This window comes from Neopsephotus bourkii, unplaced genomic scaffold, assembly GCF_033783945.1.
Source record: "Neopsephotus bourkii isolate Nb327-2 ecotype Australia unplaced genomic scaffold, CSIRO-AGI_Nbou_v1 NB_1350, whole genome shotgun sequence".
Taxonomy (NCBI): domain Eukaryota; kingdom Metazoa; phylum Chordata; class Aves; order Psittaciformes; family Psittacidae; genus Neopsephotus; species Neopsephotus bourkii.
This window is the reverse complement of record NW_026901829.1, coordinates 2610155-2628779: the sequence shown is the minus strand read 5'-3', so window position 1 is coordinate 2628779 and position 18625 is coordinate 2610155. Positions and strand designations below refer to the sequence as shown.

General features: G+C 41.1%; 1 protein-coding gene across 4 annotated transcripts in view; it reads left to right on the top strand.

The window, feature by feature from the left end:
• NRIP1 (nuclear receptor interacting protein 1) overlaps nt 1–13531 on the top strand; it is an 82624-nt gene extending 69093 nt beyond the window's left edge. For all 4 annotated transcript variants that reach the window (XM_061366685.1, XM_061366684.1, XM_061366686.1 and 1 more), the window contains one exon: nt 4633–13531. In XM_061366685.1, the coding sequence (XP_061222669.1) occupies nt 4998–8480 (3483 nt within the window). In that variant the 5' untranslated portion in view covers nt 4633–4997 and the 3' untranslated portion in view covers nt 8481–13531. The remainder of the gene's footprint in view (nt 1–4632) is intronic.
• The last annotated feature ends 5094 nt before the right edge of the window (nt 13532–18625 follow it).

The following is an 18625-nucleotide window of genomic DNA, read 5'->3' as shown; positions in this document are numbered from 1 at the left end:
AAATCTAGTAAGGGATTCTTTGCAGAGGGGATTATATGGGCTATTGGCATTATGGCTACTTACATGTCTCCTGATTCTTTACTCCTTTCAGATCTTCTATTTTTCTGACTTCTAATTGCCTGTAGTTTTCAAATTTAAAAATGGCTTCTGGAAATCAATCGTAAAATATTCATTCATTTTAAGGAGGCAAGGATTTCATCTGTGTACATACTTTAAAAACTTGTAAATACAAGTTTTCAGTGGACTTTTAGTCTGTGAAAGTTAATTGCAGAGTTATAAATGTGGAAAGACTCTTGGCTCTGATCATGTTGAATCTTTGTGAATTTAGAACTGAATGAGTGAAGGAGTGTGTGGGGCAATGATCTCAGTCTTGTACTGTGGTGACTGAACTGTTTATCCTACCATTGACCAGTAATATAACTAAAACTGGAGATGCATCTAACATAAATGCCACTGTTGTGTTTTTTAAAACAGCTTTTTATGGCATACTGCCCCATCCAAGAAAAAAAAGTATTGACTACAATCGAAAATAACAAGACTTCAAGGAAGACCTGTTTTGTTTTTTCATTTATCATTATATATTTAATACACAGAAAGAATGTGAAGCTAAAAATCCTCTGGTGAAGGGAGGATTTTAATACCAGGATTTATGTTATAACAGGAACATAAGCATTCTTTTCACCACTCCCCTCACATGATTATTCTAATGACTTGTGGTAGCTGGGAGTTGTAAAAAACCAGATTTCCTCCCTGCTGTGCTATCATGCTAGATTTTGCATTACTAGATAGTTCTGGAAAGCAGTGACAACTTGGTTTCTACTTTCAGCAATATTATTTATGTGCCAAACAAAAATGTATTCATATATATGATGCTGCCTGTTCGGTTCACAGTATCACAGTATCACAGTATGTTAGAGATTGGAAGGGACCTCAAAAGATCATCTAGTCCAATCCCCCTGCCGGAGCAGGAACACCTAGATAAGGTTACACAGGAACGTGTCCAGGCGGGTTTTGAATGTCTCCAAAGAAGGAGATTCCACAACCTCCCTGGGCAGCCTGTTCCGTGCTCCGTCACCCTCACTGAGAAGAAGTTTCTTCTCAGGTTTAAGTGGAACCTCTTGTGCTCCAATTTGTATCCATTACCCCTTGTCCTTTCATTGTTTGCCACTGAGAAGAGCCTGGCTCCATCCTCGTGACACTCCCCCTTTATATATTTATATACACTAATAAGCTCACCCCTCAATCTCCTCTTCTCCAAACTATAGAGACCCAGCTCCCTCAGTCTTTCCTCATAAGGGAGATGCTCCACTCCCTTAATCATCTTAGTTGCCCTGCGCTGGACTCTCTCCAGCAGGTCCCTGTCCTTTTTAAACTGAGGGGCCCAGAACTGGACACAATATTCCAGATGAGGTCTAACCAGGGCAGAGTAGAGGGGAAGGAGGACCTCTCTCGACCTACTAACCACCCCCCTTCTAATACACCCCAGGATGCCATTGGCCTTCTTGGCCACAAGGGCACAGTGTCGGCTCATGGTCACCCTGTCGTCCACCAGGACCCCCAGATCCCTCTCCCCTACACTGCTCTCTAACAGGTCGTTCCCCAGCCTATACTGGAACCTGGGGTTGTTCCTGCCCAGATGCAGGACTCTACACTTTCCCTTGTTATATTTCATCAAGTTATTCCCCGCCCAACTCTCCAGCCTGTCCAGGTCTCTCTGGATGGCAGCACAGCCTTCTGGCGTCTCGGCCACTCCTCCCAGCTTAGTGTCATCAGCAAACTTGCTGATAGTACACTCAATTCCCTCATCTAAATCGTTGATGAATATATTAAATAATACTGGTCCCAGTACCGACCCTTGAGGCACTCCACTAGATACAGGCCTCCAACTAGACTCCGCCCCATAGACTACAACTCTCTTGGCTTCTCTCCTTCAGCCAGTTCACAGTCCACCTCACTACCCTATCATCCAGACCACACTTCCTCAATTTAGCCGCAAGGATGCTGTGGGAGACCATGTCAAACGCTTTGCTGAAGTCGAGGTAGACCACATCCACCGCTCTACCATCATCCATCCACCGTGTTATTTCCTCATAAAAGGCTACAAGATTGGTCAAGCACGACTTCCCCTTGGTGAAGCCATGTTGACTGCCCCTCATAACCCTCTTATCCTTGATATGCCTTAAGATGGCACCAAGGACAAGGTGTTCCATCACTTTCCCAGGAACGGAGGTGAGGCTAACCGGTCTATAGTTACCCGGGTCCTCCTTCTTGCCCTTTTTGAAGACAGGAGTGACATTTGCTTTCCTCCAGTCCTCAGGCACCTCTCCCGTTTCCCAAGACTTGGTAAAGATGATGGAGAGCGGTCTAGCAATGACCTCCGCCAGTTCCCTCAGCACCCGCGGGTGCATCCCATCTGGACCCATGGATTTATGGATGTCCAGATTGCTCAACTGGTCTTTAACCCATTCCTCATCGACTAAGGCAGACCGCTCCGTTGACCTATCTTCATCCGAGGTCTCAGCGGTACAGGGCTCTTCAGGACTGCCTCCGGCAGAGTACACAGAGACAAAGAAGTCATTCAGTAACTCTGCCATCTCTGTATCTTCTGTCACCAGGGCACCCATCCCGTTCATCAGCGGGCCTACATTGCCTCTGGTGTTAGTTTTACCTGCCATGTATTTGAAAAAGCTCTTTCTGCTGTCCTTGACCCCTCTCGCCAGCTTTAATTCCAAGGAGGCCTTAGCCATCCTAGCAGCTTTCCTACATCCTCTAGCAGCAGCCTTATATTCTTCCCAATTGGCCAGCCCTTCTTTCCATGACCTGTAAACTCTCCTCTTCCACTTGAGCATACCGAGCAATTCCCTATTTAGCCACGCAGGTCTCCTGACCCTCTTCCTTGACTTCCTACGTGTCGGGATGCTCCGATCTTGAGCTCGGAAAAAGCAGTCCTTGAACGTCAACCAACTATCTTGGGCCCCTTTCCCTTCAAGCAGCCTAGCCCACGGGATTTCCCCTAGCAATCGCTTGAAGAGGCCAAAGTTTGCCCTGCTAAAGTCCAGGGTTGCGATTCTACTTGCTATTCTACTGACCCTACCACACAAGATCCTGAATTCCACCATCTCGTGGTCGCTGCAACCAAGGCAGCCCTCAACCTTCACTCCTTCAACCAGACCCTCCTTGTTAGTGAGGATGAGATCCAGCAGCACACCTCTCCTGGTTGGCTCATCCACCATTTGCATGAGGAAGTTATCATCCATACACTGGAGGAACCTCCTGGACTGCGGCTGGGTTGCCGAGCAGTCCTTCCAGCAAACATCAGGGAAGTTAAAATCCCCCACGACGACCACGGCCTGTGACTGTGAGGCCGCTCTCAGCTGCCTGTAGAAGGCCTCGTCAACTTCCTCACCCTGATCCGGTGGCCTGTAACAGACCCCCACAACAGTATCGCCCCTGCCAGCCTGCCCCTTAATTCTCACCCACAGATTCTCAACTCGCTCATCATCTGTCCCCGGACAGAACTCAACGCATTGTAGCTGCTCTCGCGCATAAAGAGCAACCCCACCACCCCACCTGGCTGGCCTGTCTTTCCTGAAAAGGACATAGCCCTCCATGACTATATTCCAGTCATGTGAGCTGTCCCACCACGTCTCTGTAATTGCCACCAGATCATAATCTCCTGACTTAACACAGGTTTCTAGCTCCTCCTGCTTATTTCCCATGCTGCGCGCATTGGCGTACAGACATTTCAGGGAGCGAGCCGAGCACACCGATTTCACCCTAGGATTACAGGAGGCCTCCCAGTCTTCATCAATTCCGGAGTGCTGTCCCACTGAGGCAAGCCCAGCTACAACCCCATCCCGTCCAGGTTGTAAAGCAATTTATCACTGGCTGCATCACACAGTAAATCTTAAATAGCAAATTCTTAACATGAGGATGAATTGCTTCTGAACATTTTCTCCAAAGCACAAACAAAATAAACAAGCAAACAGCTTTGTGTTGATACCATTTAAGTTCACTAGAAAGGTGCCAAGAAAACTGCTGTTGATTTTTTCAGTTTTACTATCCTTCCCTTCACAGTTTCTCCATTACTGATGGAATCTGTGACTGAGAGCTCTAATAGCCTGTTATTCAAATACAGATTTGTCCTAAATATTAATTTTAGGCAAGCCTCTTCCCATTAATTCTCTTTTAGGGTGATAGTCTACATATCCTGTGTAATAGGATAAATATTACATTGTAAGAAGAAATATTGATGCAAGCGTGAAGTATAATCCAGCACAATTTTTGTCAAAAATTATAGTGATTTAAGATTTTCCTTTCATCTTGTTCCATATTTTGAGCTGTAGGGTAAATAAATTTGGTGAATACTTGTAGTAGCTGTGCTTTTGATAATTAAACTTAATTTTTGTATAAAATTTTCTCTCACAAAGTTTTTTAAACTAGTTACCGTAGACTTTTTCCATTACTTAATTTTTCATTTATTCTGGAATGTGGATATTTATTGCTCTATATATGCTTAATCTCTGTCTAAGACAATGTGTTTTGTTGTTTGTTTTGTAGATTAAAAAAAAGTCTTATCCTAAATCTTCTATTTCTGTTTTTTTTTTCTTTTCTTTTTTTTTTTCCACTTAGAAATTTTATGTGCTTGGTGGAGATGGAAAAAGATGAAAAACAAGCTGGCTTCCAGGAGAAAGAAAGTGGCAAATACTTAGTGGAACTTGATTACTGTGGAACCACATTTTGAGTGCTCCTCCTGGACAACTTTCGTAAATATTCTAGATAACAGCAGATTGATATGATTGGAAACCTGACTCATCAAACAGTATATACCGGAAGAAGCCTGCTTGGGATATGATGTTTTGTACTGATTCTGAAAGTCTGTGAGAAAGCACTGTAGACATCTACCTATTATTTCCTAACTCTGCGTCTTGATTCAGCTACAGAACTAGTCTTTGAAGTGAATAGAGCCAGAGCCCTTTTGGAAACTTTTGTTGAACATGACTCATGGAGAAGAGCTTGGCTCTGAGATGCACCAGGATTCTGTTGTTCTAACTTACCTAGAGGGATTACTAATGCATCAAGCAGCAGGAGGCTCAGGTACTGCAGTTGACAAAAAGTCTACTGGGCATAGTGGGGAGAATCAAAACTTTAATATTTCTGGAAATATATTCCCCAGCTGTCAAAGTAATGGTCCAGCTCTTAACACAAATACATATCGGGGATCTGGCATGCTGCACCTCAAAAAGGCAAGACTGTTGCAGTCTTCAGAAGACTGGAATGCAGCAAAGAGAAGGCGGTTGTCTGATTCCATTGTGGATTTAGATGGAAAAAAGGAAGCTTTGTTAGCTGGCATGGTTGAAAGTGTGCCTAAAGGCAAACAGGATAGCACATTACTTGCCTCTTTGCTTCAGTCATTCAGCTCTAGGCTGCAGAGTGTTGCTCTGTCACAGCAGATTAGGCAGAGCCTTAAGGAGCAAGGGTATTCCCTTAACCATGATTCTTTACAAGTGGAGAAAGATTTAAGGTGCTATGGTGTTGCATCCAGTCACCTGAAGACTCTACTGAAGAAGAGCAAAGCAAAAGATCAGAAGCTGGACAACAGCCTGCCTGATATAACGAAGAACCTGCCCAAAGAGAGGTTTATCGAATCTCCTCATGCGGTGCAGAGCGGACCTAAAGTGATAAATGAGCCACTCTCATGTGCTGCAAGATTGCAAGCTGTTGCAAGCATGGTAGAGAAACGATCTAGTCCTGCTGCTTCACCGAAGCCCAGCGTAGCATGCAGCCAGCTAGCTTTACTCCTTTCGAGTGAAGCTCACTTGCAGCAATACTCCAGGGAACATGCTTTAAAAGCACAAAATGCAAATCAAATAGCAAGTGAGAGACTTGCAGCTATGGCCAGATTACAGGAAAGCACTCAGAAAGATATTGGACAGTTTGGTTTAGCAAAAGGAATGACAAGCCATCTCAATGGTCAAACAGGATCACCAACCAAACCAGTATCTAGCAAAAGCAATATGGCACCATTTCAGAGTTCAGTCATGCATTCATCTCCCAAAACTGGGGGATACAAAAGTACTTTGGAAAGAAGTAATCTGAAAACCTCTCCCAGCAACAGTTTGCTCTTGCATCTGCTGAAAAGCCAGAATACCACCAAACACATGAAAGGGCGTGAACAGAGTGAGAGAGCCAGCAATTTTGAAGATGGCAGCACACCAACAACTATTGATGAATATTCAGACAACAATCCTAGTTTTACAGAGGACGACAGCAGTGATGATGAAAGCTCCCATTCTAACTGTCTTCCTATAGACCTATCTTTTAAACAGAGGACAGATAAACCAGATGCAGGTCCACCTGCATCACTGGATAACCTGACTCAATCCTTGCTTCATAACTGGGATCCAAAAGTTTCCTGTCCAGAGAACAAGGAAGACAAAGACACTCCAAAAGCTTCTAAGCTGAATCCGCATCAGAAAGTAACACTACTTCAGCTGTTACTTGGACACAAGAGTGAGGAAAATGTAGACAAGATTACTGACCCTCAGGGACCACACAGTGCAGCTGATGTGGCAAAATTCACTGTACAGACTGGTAAAAGGACTCCAGTTACTGACAGTCCCAGTGCAAGTCGAATGACTCCGTTAAGCACTCCCCCTTTGCTGGCTTCTACAAAAGCAGATTCTCCTATAAATCTCTCACACCAATCGTTAGCCATCAAGCGTAGCTCACCACCGTATGCCTGCAGCATCCAGCCAGAGAGACTGGTGAATCCCGCATCTAAACATTTGATAGACCTTTCCAAAAGCAAAGAAATTCAAGGAGCGAAGCTAAGCAGGAATGATAGTCCCCAGAACTCTTCAGCATTCAGTGCCAGCAAACTGTTGCAGAACCTTGCTCAGTGTGGCATGCAGACTTCCATGTCAAGTGAAGAACAAACAGCTAGCAAACACCTGCTAGCAGGAAACACAGATAAACCTGTTGGCTTGATTGATAGATTGAACAGCCCTCTGCTTACAAATAAATTGGGTACGCATGAAGAAAATAACAAAATATTCAGTTGTCAGCCTGCACCTGCTGAACAAGGACTTCCAGGTTCAGAAATAGAAAATCTCCTTGAAAGGCGCACTGTCCTTCAGCTGCTTCTGGGAACTCCCAGTAAAGGTAAAAGTGAAAAGAAAGAGAGGATGCTTTTAAGAGATGAAAGTTCTCAAGAACAGACAGATAAGGCTTTGAATGAGCAAATATTGACAGTGAAAATAAAAACTGAACCATCTGAAGAATCAAATATTCCTTATAATTCAAATGCACAACAATTAAGAGATGGCAAGGATAACGCGTTTCAAGGATTTGTACATTCACTGCAGAGAAATGCAGCTACTTCTCCAGCATCTAAAGAGTTGAAATCTGAGCCGATTTCACCTCAAGATTTCTCTTTTTCCAAAAACGGCCTACTAAGTAGGTTGCTGAGGCAGAATCCAGACAGTTACCCTGCGGATGAGCTGGACAGAAGTCACCGAAACAATGAGTTGACACACCTTGAATCAAAGAGTCTTTGCACAGTACCGAAGAAGAGGAAGCTTCATGCTGAGCCTTTGGAAAGCCCATTAAAAAAGATGAAAAGTAATATGTCTGATGCTGCAAACAATCACGCTTCTCCTACCGAGGCACTGTATGGGCCTTTGCTTAACCAGCAAGAACTGAAATTCAACAGAAGTGATGCTGAATTTAAATACACTGTAAGTCACAGTTCAAGTAATGAAAGTGAAAATAGGAGTTGGTCTAGAGATAGTAAAGGCTTTAATGTGTTGAAACAGCTGCTTCTCTCAGAAAACTGTGAGAGAGATCTGTCACAACATAGGAATCACATACTAGCTGAGGGCAAGAAAAAAGGAAACAAAACCAGTGCAACAATTAATAAACCTGAATTCAGCATTTCATCAGTAAATGCATTAATGGGAAGCCCTGTGCAACAGAACAATTGTGTAGATCATAGAACATTTCAGTATCCTGTAACAGTAAAAAGTCCTGCTGGTTCCCCCTTCCCTGATCATTTGGGGAGTACAGTATCTAGACTCGAGTCTGACCAGTTTAGCGTGTGTCCCATGCCCAGTGAAAAAGGGCCCATCAGATGGGTAATCACAGGTATGGACAAGAATGATTACGAAAAAGACTCTCCAAGACTGACCAAAAGCAATCCAATATTGTACTATATGTTACAGAAAGGCGGCAACTCTGTTAGTAGCCAAGAAGCACATGACAAAGAAATTTGGAATGGACCTTCATTTGCTGATAGCTCAACTCATGTTACCATCAAAGAGGAGTTGATATCTGATGCAGAGCTTAAAACTCCTTTTACTAACTTAAGAAGCCCTTACAACAGCCATATAGGGAGTAAGACCACTCATCAGCATGCTGTGAATGGAGAAGTGCATGGACTTCTGGAAAAAGTGCGAACAATCAAAAAAGAGCCAGAATAAACTACAGCCTCCTCAGTGAGTTTACAATCAGTGGTTTTGAATCTTTGTTTAAAAAAAAAAAAAGAAAAAAGAAAACATAAAAATGAGTACGAACTTGACTACTGTATAAATTGAGCATGATTTTAGAAAAGCATGGTCTAATTGAAACATATTTTCATTTGCTAAACTTTTTATTTTTCTGGTGATGTTATTTAAAATACATGTAGATAAAATTTGCTTTACAGTAGATGGTCACAAGGAAACTAGAAAGGTTGTAATTTGTACAAGACATTTCTGTATGTATCAGATTAAGTTATGAGTACTTTTTGATCAGTCTTATTTGGATCTGCAAGTTTTTGGCATAACATAAAGTGTAAGCATACAGCCTAGGCGGTGGTAATGCTGCATTTCCTCCCTCTCTGTAAAATAATCCTTATTTTTTGGAAGCCTGAGCATAGAGATAGTGTACGGGTTGTTTTTTCTTCCTTTTTTTTTTTTTTTTTTTGAATGTTTAATATGTTTTGTGAAATTTTAAGAATAACTTTTAAGAAAAGGAGCAGTCTGTCCAAGGTATTAGCTCATCATATTGGAAAACCTGTGTCAGTGTTAATAAATGAAATGCACTGAAATGTGTTTTTTTAGTGCTCCCAAAATTTTTATGTTATTTTTAAATCTTGTTTGTGGTCCTGATGGAATAGTGGTGTAAAATCTATTTTTCTTCCTTGCCCTGCTCTTGATAAATGCCATCCTCCAAATTTTTAGCCATAGTTATGAGTTACTAATTATGATCAAGGGACTTTTCTAGGTTTTTATACAAAAGGCAGATTTTCATAGGCCATGCAAGTACTGCATGAGTCCTTTTGTCGACACATTCCTGTCAGTTTCCTGGTTAAAAGGGGAAAGCCAAAATGCCTGTTGGGGTAGTACAGTTAAGAAAGCTTAGTTGCAAATATTTAGTGAGGAAAATGGTGGGAAGTTTGTGAAATGAAATGTCTGTTTAGCACCATCCTGCTTCCCCTGCTGAGCACTACTAACTGTGCTAAAGCATCACTTCAGGCTTCCACTCAAAGATGGAATAGGATTTTAATGAAAAATGTGTTGGCCTCTTCCTACAACCAGGGAAAAGAATCCATATTCTGCCAATATTTATTGCTCTCTGAACAGCTGATGCATGGTTTAATGCACTACCCCATCACTGCAGAAAACCTGGTTTTCAAATAATTTTTCTGGTTGCACTGAGGATAAAATTGTGGTTTTGTCATGTTCTGTAATGGATAGTGGGACACGTCTGAGAAATCCTCCTCTGCCCTTTTCCTCAATCCCCACCTGTGCTGTGATTTGTAACATCTGGCAATATTAGCCTGAGATGGGAGTAACTGAAAATTGCGGTCAGAGCTGAGACACCTTAAAGGAATTGCTGGCAAGGGAAGAGCCATGCTGCTCTGCTTTCCTGTTAATGCTGTCAAGTGTTAACTCCATTTGCAGCCTTTATTTCTCATGGGGGAGGAGGAGGACAAAATCCAGTTCCTCTAAATTGCATGCATTATTGGCAACCATAAGTTCTGCTGAACTTTTTACTCCCCTGGAAAAAAAAGTGTTCCCTGTAGCTTCTAATTTCACTGATAATCCCCCATGCTATCGGCAGGCAGTTAAGTAGTTGGCTTGCACAGATAATAAAAGCTACAATCTGTTTTAATTTTGACTGGTCTTACCATTGAGAGCTGATGACATGACAAAACTGCTGTTTCTGTCCATCTCATGTTTGCATAGCAGGGGTGAATGACAGGGCATTTTGCTCTTTTTCCTTCTGGTTTGGTTTCAGAGATCCTTTTCCCAGACTCCTGGCTTGTTGAGACAGAGTGAGCTGTTGTCCCCTCTCATCCTCTCCCAGGGATCAGTTTCTCCTCTTCCCAGTGCAGTCTCTACAGAAAGGGATTTCTCCTCCCTGCCAGCTGGAAAATGCACCACTATTCTGTTTTGCCCCTCCAGGGGATAGCTTCTTTTAGGGAACACAAATATTTGTCAGTATTAGATATAAAACATTCCCCCTGGTTTATATAAGAAATAATGGAGCAATTTAAAGATATATTTTTATGTTATTTGGGTGAAGCGTAATATATTAATGGGCTGTACAAAGAAGATTTATATTTTAAAACCTTCACACAAATCTAGCATCATTTTGAATGTCATTGTCCGAAGTATAATATAAAAATAAAATTTTATTTGTCTTTAATACTGCATTTATAAGTGGCCCAGTGACAATTCAGATGTCTCATAGAATAGTCATTAACAAGATAAAGTATATTTTGGATTGACAGTGAACTGAATTCTTTTTATATGAGTCAACCCAGCAGAAATATTAAAAAGATGGTATTTGTTCCATCCATTAAATGTCTCTTAAAGTCTTAATTGATTATTTTTCTTGAAACAACATGTATATAGCTAGGAAATATATACAATATAGAATAATAGATGGTCCCCAGAGTAAATACAGGGCTATAATTTATTTGAAGGGCTCCGCAGAAAAAAACAGCTTGAATAGATGTGAAAAAAATCTGGTTAGAAAAGCCTCATCAAAACGAAGTTGAGACGAAAAGTAAGGAGGAGAGTCTAACCCTAACATAAAGTAATATCGGAGTCTAGGAGTGTGCTTACCTATGTATTTATTCTATGGTAGTCTATTGTTGTAATATATACTTTTGAACATTTAGTTTTTAAAGTTTTATAAAACATTTAAGTTAAAATGTTAACAGTTTGACCGGTTAATGATTTAGCTTTCTTTTCAGGTGATGTTAATGAAAGGTATTACCATTCTCACAGACGTCAGTAAACTTATAATACACAAGAATTTTAAGTTTAGGACATGCTGTTCATGGAAAAATCTTACCTCTTGTAGACACTGCAATCTCAAGCAGCATGTAAGGTAATGATGAGGCTGTTGAGAGAGAGAGAGGGTAGAACATGCCAACTGAATGCTCTTCAGTCAGCTGCTAAGACAACAGTCTTCTATATGAAAGTCTCCAGTAACAGTTACCCCTGCCTACAGAAGAGAGCTCTACCCCATTTACATTTACAGCCTTTAAACCTGAGGACCAAAGGCTCTTTAGTCATTTTTTATCTTGTAACATGGGTGAGTGAAAAGGAGCCACAATTATTTTCCTTGGGGACTTTTCCCTTCAGAAGAGGGGGGGTTTTGTTGCACCAGCAGATGGACTGGTAGAGCTAGCTGTGTTTTCCCAAGCAACTCAAAGATCCTCAATTTCCACCCATCTCTGTAGATGAATGACAGACCAAGGTCATCTGTTGAGTAATGCGTAGTATTTTTGGCAACTCCTGTCTACTTGGTTCAGTAGACATTTGCTGCTAGGATATGCATTTCAGCTGTCCCCAGTATGATTCCCCAGTCTGTGGGAGTGGAAGCTTCAAAAGACAGCTTTGCAAACTTGGAAGGCAGAAGTGTCAGCTAGGTATTTAGACTATAGACTTGAAGAAAAATGGGGCCTTGCCAGACATTGGCAGCAGTAGCTGTGTAGGCGAAGAGGTGCAGGATTGATGGGTGGTGTTGTGGGATCTCACCGTCTAAGGAGAAGGAAGGGAGGAGAGAAGACATCCCAGTTGTAGCTGGGTGAGACTGCTGTGGAAAGCTGCCTCCACCTCGTGAAGCAGTGGAAGTTCGCTTAACTGGGAATGGTTGCAGTAGCAGTTGGGGTGCTAAGTGCCCGATGCCATGCTCGAGGGGTGTCTACAGACTCGTGCTATTTCAACTGCTGTGGTGGTGTAGCACTCAAGCTAGCTAGATTGGGGGATGGACTTGCAATTGCTATGCAGATATGCCTTTTCTTTCTAGAGGGAAGTGTATGGGACTAAGATAACCAGATTTCTAGTGTCTCCTTTGCCAAAGTTTGAGAAAAAGGTGTAACATATGACCACAGAATCAGAGGTGTTTTGCTGGAGGGCTTCTCTACTGATACTGCATAACTGAGTGGCTCAGTTTGAGAGGTTTATAAACATTACAAGATCAAAAGGGAATTTAGCCATAATTTTCACTTTTCTTAGCCATTTCTCTTAATAATGTTTTTAAATTTTTAATTTACAAATGTTTTTAAAAGAAAGAAATGAATGGTTTAAATTTTCCCTGTTAAATGTTGGTGAAAGTATTACAGCTCTCATTGACGTCAGTGACATGATATTACCAGTTTGTTCTCTGCCACATCTTGCAGAGGGGTAAACTGGTAAGTATATATTATATATATTTATATATAATGTAAATATATTGACTTGTTACACCTATAATATGTTGAAATTGGTTTTTAAAAGGTGATGTAAATAGCGATTTCCTTAATGAAAAATACATATTTTGTATTGTTCTAATGCAAAGGAAAAAAAAACAAACAAAAACCTTTTAATCTTTTTTGTTATGTATATTCCATGTATAAGTGTAAATATGATCACATAGGTTTAAAAACTTTTGCATGTATGTATACAGTTGCAAGTCTGGAAGAATGTATAGAAAAATACTTTTATTTAAAGTTGTGATTACCTGCTGCATGAAAAGTGCATGGGGGACCCTGTGCATCTGTGCGTTGGCAAAAAAAATATGTCTTAACAAGTCAGGTCAGTTCAAAATGCAACAGTATTCCACTTCTGGACATGACTTCTGCTGTGGTATTTTAGCTTTGTGAAAGAATGTGCTTCAAATCAAAAGGGTCTGGGGAAAAAAGAAAAACAGAAACGCAAAACTACTTTTAAAACATGAAGTACTCATACAACTGTAACCAGTCATGTAAGTTCAGGACTCCATTTTGCATAACAGAAATATTGTACCAGGACTGTTCCATCCCTGTGAAACAAAGGAATATCGATTTTCGTTGCCATACATAAGACTTCGGGATTTTACCACAACCAGTTTTATTGTGATGTGTCTTCAGTAATTTATCTAACTGGTCTCATTTTTATTAGAAATTAATTTCCTCATGTGATGTCACAAAACTGTACATACTGCAGTGTGAAGTTTTTTTAAATCTTTCAGTGTTTACTTCCTGCAGAAGATTTGAATAAATGAAAAAAATGCATTGTCTTGATGGTTTTTAAATCTGCTTTATTTCATGTGTACTTTCTATTATTGGAGTGTTAGTGGGCTCTTTGCATGAGTGCTATTGATATCAATTTCTGACAACAAAAAGTATCCCAAAAAGCCAAGGGACACATAGCCTTCAACAAGGCTACTGACTGACAACGAAGAATCGTGGAGCTGGAAATGAAACAACCTAAATCAGATTAGCAGCTTTACTTTACAGAGCATTATATTACTTTTTATTTAAATACCCTTCTCATTAACTTGAAATCAGTGAGCATAAACTGAAAACCTCTAAATGGGAATTTTCCTGTGAAAATGATTTCAACCAAATGTTGAGCATTTTGGGGGTCCCCTGTGCAGGGCAGGAAAGGTGTGTTTCCTGCTAAAATCTACTTTGGTCCATATTGCAAAGAGTACTTGAGTTGTTTTCAGTATAATTTCTTAACCAAATGTGTAGAAAAGTTGAACGCAATTTGTTTATGAAGACTATACAAAGATTTAACAGCCTACTTGCATCATATTTTGCAGCTTTTAGGTTAGCTTGTGACAAATGGTGGATTGCAACATCAGGGCAAGTGCTGTTTCTCCAGAGAATTTTTGTTCCAAGATGTATAGGCACACTGTGTCTGGAGCTGTACAGTTGCAAGTAAGCTCTTGGATCGTTACTGTCTTGGGTAACTATAACAGCTATTTTCATGAATCATCCTATGTTTCTAGATCTTGCAGCAATAAATAGGCATGTGTGAGGTTCTTTGGAAGCTTTCTGGAAAGCATGAATTGTAATCCATAAAGTTCATTTAAAACCAGTAATTCCAACTTCATAGTTCTCAGCTGGGGCTTCATGAAGTATGTAGCTGAGCATTTTGATTGTTTGATATCCTAAATGGAATAGGATTGGGAATACCCTGTCTTTGGATACATTTTCTTAAAGTACACATATCACCAGTGATACTCAGCTGTACTTCAGAGGGAAAAGACTCTTGACCCAAACTTCTGTCTGTCAGTAGGCTTGCCCTGATTTGAGGGACAAATGACTAAGTCAAAATACAGCTACATGAAAAAGCAATACACTTAAGGATCCAGTTTAGTCTACTAATTCCCCTGTCCCTGGCAGTGTTCAAGGCCAGGCTGGATGTGGCTTTGAGTGACCTGGTCTAGTGGAAGGTGTCCCAGACCGTGGCAGGGTGGTCAGAACTAGGTGATCTTTAAGGCCCCTTGCAACCCAAACCACTCTATAGTTCTAATGGCATGCAGCTTGGAAATAACTTCTGAAATACATGCCTCCTCACTGACTTACTTCCTTTGGTTTTGATTCTACCTACCAAGCAAACCTGACAGCGCACCTTTTTTTTCAAGTGGTGATGCCCTAGGACAGTTTTGGAGCTCCTGAATATCACTGATTTTTGTTTTATTACTTAGGGAGAGTTCAGGCTCCTGTAACTTCACTATTTATTTGATTTATTGTGCTATAACACCAAGTAACACTTGCTTTGTTTCTACCAAAACAAACAGGCCTGTGGAGTTGAGAGTATGGTATGCTAAACAGCCTGTGGGGTGATGAGGTGTAAATATTCAGAGAAACATTTCACTGGGAGTGAGCATATACAACATTTGCTTAGTGATTCATAGTGAATTCTCTCAAAAATGCCTCAAAGTACCAGTGAACTCTTTACAGACAGACCTGTGGTCATGCAGAATATTCTTGATCTTCAATTTGCTCCTCACAGAATGAAAGACACATGTGATGCTGATGATTTTTTTTTATTATTTTTTTCCCACAAAATAGCTGTTGGACAAAGAAATGAAAGTTTCTGCTTCAGAGATTTCAAAATGGGGGGGGGGAGGGGGGAATATAGCAGTTGTGTTTATGGGACCTATAGCAGTTGTGTTTATGGGACCTGGCAGCCCAGTGTTATGCTCCGCAATGAAATTAGCATTGTGGGCATCAAGGATGGATGTGGACTCCAGTGGATCATTTGCAGCCCTGTGCATTGTGGAAGCATTTATCAGAGTGGAAAAAAACTTCTTGCAGTAATGTAAACATGTCTACATACAAGAAAAGTAAAGCAAATTATTCTTCATTGACTGTAAACTTTGTCAAGAAAAATGTTATTTTAAAACTGAAGAACACAATGACAATGTTTTTCTGTCTGACACAGCTCGGTGCATTAGAGATGTGTAATGCACTCATGGGAATGTCTGTGGGGACTTGATACGAGCCTCGAGCAGTAGCTAGGACATGCAGGTAATAATTGTTGATAATATTTTTATTTTGTTTTGATTGGTGAGTGACTCAAAGGGAGCATGGCACAAACTGAGGGCATGAAAATCCTCTCTGCTGGTAAATATCAATGCCACTAATGAAAGAGCATATGCTGATCTAAGCTCACAGCAGCCTACTTTGATTTGGCTTTTTAAGGACTGCTTGCTCTTAATGAATAAAGAGATTTGTCACTATTTCCAGATTACTTTTCTGATTAAACTACTCAGAGTTTAACTGAATGCAAAACAAACATTATTGACTTGCATCTGTGCCAGACAGATAAGCTTGATGCCTGCTTCTGCAATTAAATCCAGCATGTATCTTCATCTTGGTGTGTTAGGGAGAGATGGAGAAATAACTGTGTCCCCCTTCATATTATTAGGTGTTCTTGTTTCCCTTTGCCCAGTATAGTTTGGTGAGGTGGGGACATTTTCTCACTAAATGAGAGGCAAACTGGGCTATTCTGTTCCCAGTCTTTACTGAAGCTGATGTTGACTTGGTTGCGTGCTCAGTAATTCTGAGAATTTCAGCATAGACCTCTAGACCTCAAAGGTGACTTGTGCAGATGAGTTGTGGTTGGCCACCAGGACAGAGATATACCTAACCTATTGCTCTAACCTCTTAATATTTGTGTGTTTGCACCTTTGTAACTCCAGCAAAATGTCATCATTTTCCAAGCCTTGCCTGTCTAGAACCCATGCCCAAATCTCATCACTGCTACCAAGAGAAAGAGAGGAAATCCAAGCATGTTTTGGAGTTGGATGCCTTGAATGTTCAGTCGCTTGTATGCCATGACTTGGGAAAAGCTTTACTAGGGGTTCTGTGGAATATGGAAGGAAATACCTCTAATACCTGTACTGGAATTGTGGGGTTTTTTTCCCCCCAAAATACATTATTCACATTTGACTGTGAAAGAAATCCCTGGGTTTTTTAAAGAAACCTAATGAACTCTCACATGCCTTACAAGTGGCTCAGCATGTGATTTGACTTAAGTCATGCAGGAAGCCTGGGTTCCTTCAGTGGCTACAGATTATCCCTGTTCTTTTATGTGCTTGCACGCCTGTCGTTTATGTTTGCTGTGGCAAGCCAGTAACTTGGGGATGTGACCTCTTAGGCCACAGTTAATTTAAGGGGAGGAGGAAGAAAGAGAGGGAAGGGGAATAAGCTACAAAGATGTTATTCTTGAGTGCCTTTTATTTTCTAACCCCACCTCATTTTCCTCTGGTAACAGGGATAGAGTCTTCATTAGCATCTGCAACAAGAATTAGATACATCTGGGAAACAAAAACCTTATGCAGATATTCACGTTATATATAATGTACTGACCGTCATTGCTTAAATCTCAGGGTATAACTGGTGCAAGTTTACTTACTTCCAAATCCAAAATCAAAAGAAGTCTTACATTTCATTATGCAGAAGTACCAATAGCTGGTTGGTCAGCTTGTAAACATGCTTGCAAATTTGAAATGCATTAGTTTAGCTAATCCTTGCACATAGTGACATGCCCACCTTGTGCTGCTTTTGCCCTTCTTCCCTATTATTTTGAGTACTTTCATCTCATTTGTAAGCTACACAGGAGCCCGGTCATCGCCTGTGAAAGGCAGAGGAGGGAAAAAAACCATACAATTTTTAGATAAAAAACTTCTTCAAAATAAGTATTTGCCTAAGGTACTACATTATGCACTGACTGTATCAAATGGTGCATCGCAGTCTATCCTACTGAAAGTATTCACCCAAGGCATTGCATAGTGCCTATGTATTGAGAAGAGAGGTGATGACGTCTAACAGCACCTACCCCAGTAGCTCTTTAGAATGCTGTTTACCATGGCAGAAAGAAGTGAAGTGTATGCCACCAAACTGCCTCACCACCACCGCCCCCACCCAAAAAACAAAAGAAGCTCTTTGTTTTAAAATGTGCCACAGAAGAGAAGGTCCAAGGGCACAGAAGAGAAGGTTCAAGGACATAGAAGGAAAATGAGAGAGAGGGAATTTTTCAGGGGGCATCCTCAGTGTGGTCCAGCTGGCAGCCTGTTGCTTGCTCCCGTTCTGTTCCACCGTTTCCCAGAGGGAATGCACAACAGCAGTGGTTGGGCAGTGGTTGCTTCCCAGGGGGCCAAATGTTGCCATTTGATGAGGTCCTGACACAGAGCAGGGAGCTGGTGGTGGCTGCTCTCACCCCTGCCAAGAGAGTGGCAGCTGCTGGTAGAGGAAAAGAGAAGGCACTGAAATCCCCTGCTGAAAGTGTTAACAGTCCAAAAAATCATCTTGAGTTTTTGCATGGCATAGATTTGCAGTTATTAATTTAGAAGCACTAGGAATAACTGTCTAGAAACAGACAGCAGCTATTGTACTGAATACCTCCCACTCTTTAAAACTTGCATAGAAGGTTTAAGGATAAAGCTAGTTAAGTTAAAAAACAAAACAAAACAAAACAACAAAAAAAAACCCAAAACCCACCTTTTTTTATACCCATCGGCTTGAACCGATTTTTTCATTGTCTTCCTACCTTTGCTTAGCAATTGACAACTTGGTTCTTTTTAGCGAGGAAGGTGCTATTCCAGTTTTCCTGTCATCTTTGTCTCCCTTTTTATGTAAACATTTATGTTGTGCTTACACTCGAGCAATATGGCTTGCTATTCCATGATTGATTTCAAACCATGTCTGTAATATGTACAATTCTGCTTGCAAAACGTCTCCTGACAGTACCAGGAACCTCATGCATTTAACAGAAGTCTCCTCTGACCCAGACTAACTGTTGTGCCTTAGTGCTGGGATGCCTGGAGTGGTAAGTGATAATGTTGCTGACATGAAATACTGAACACTGTA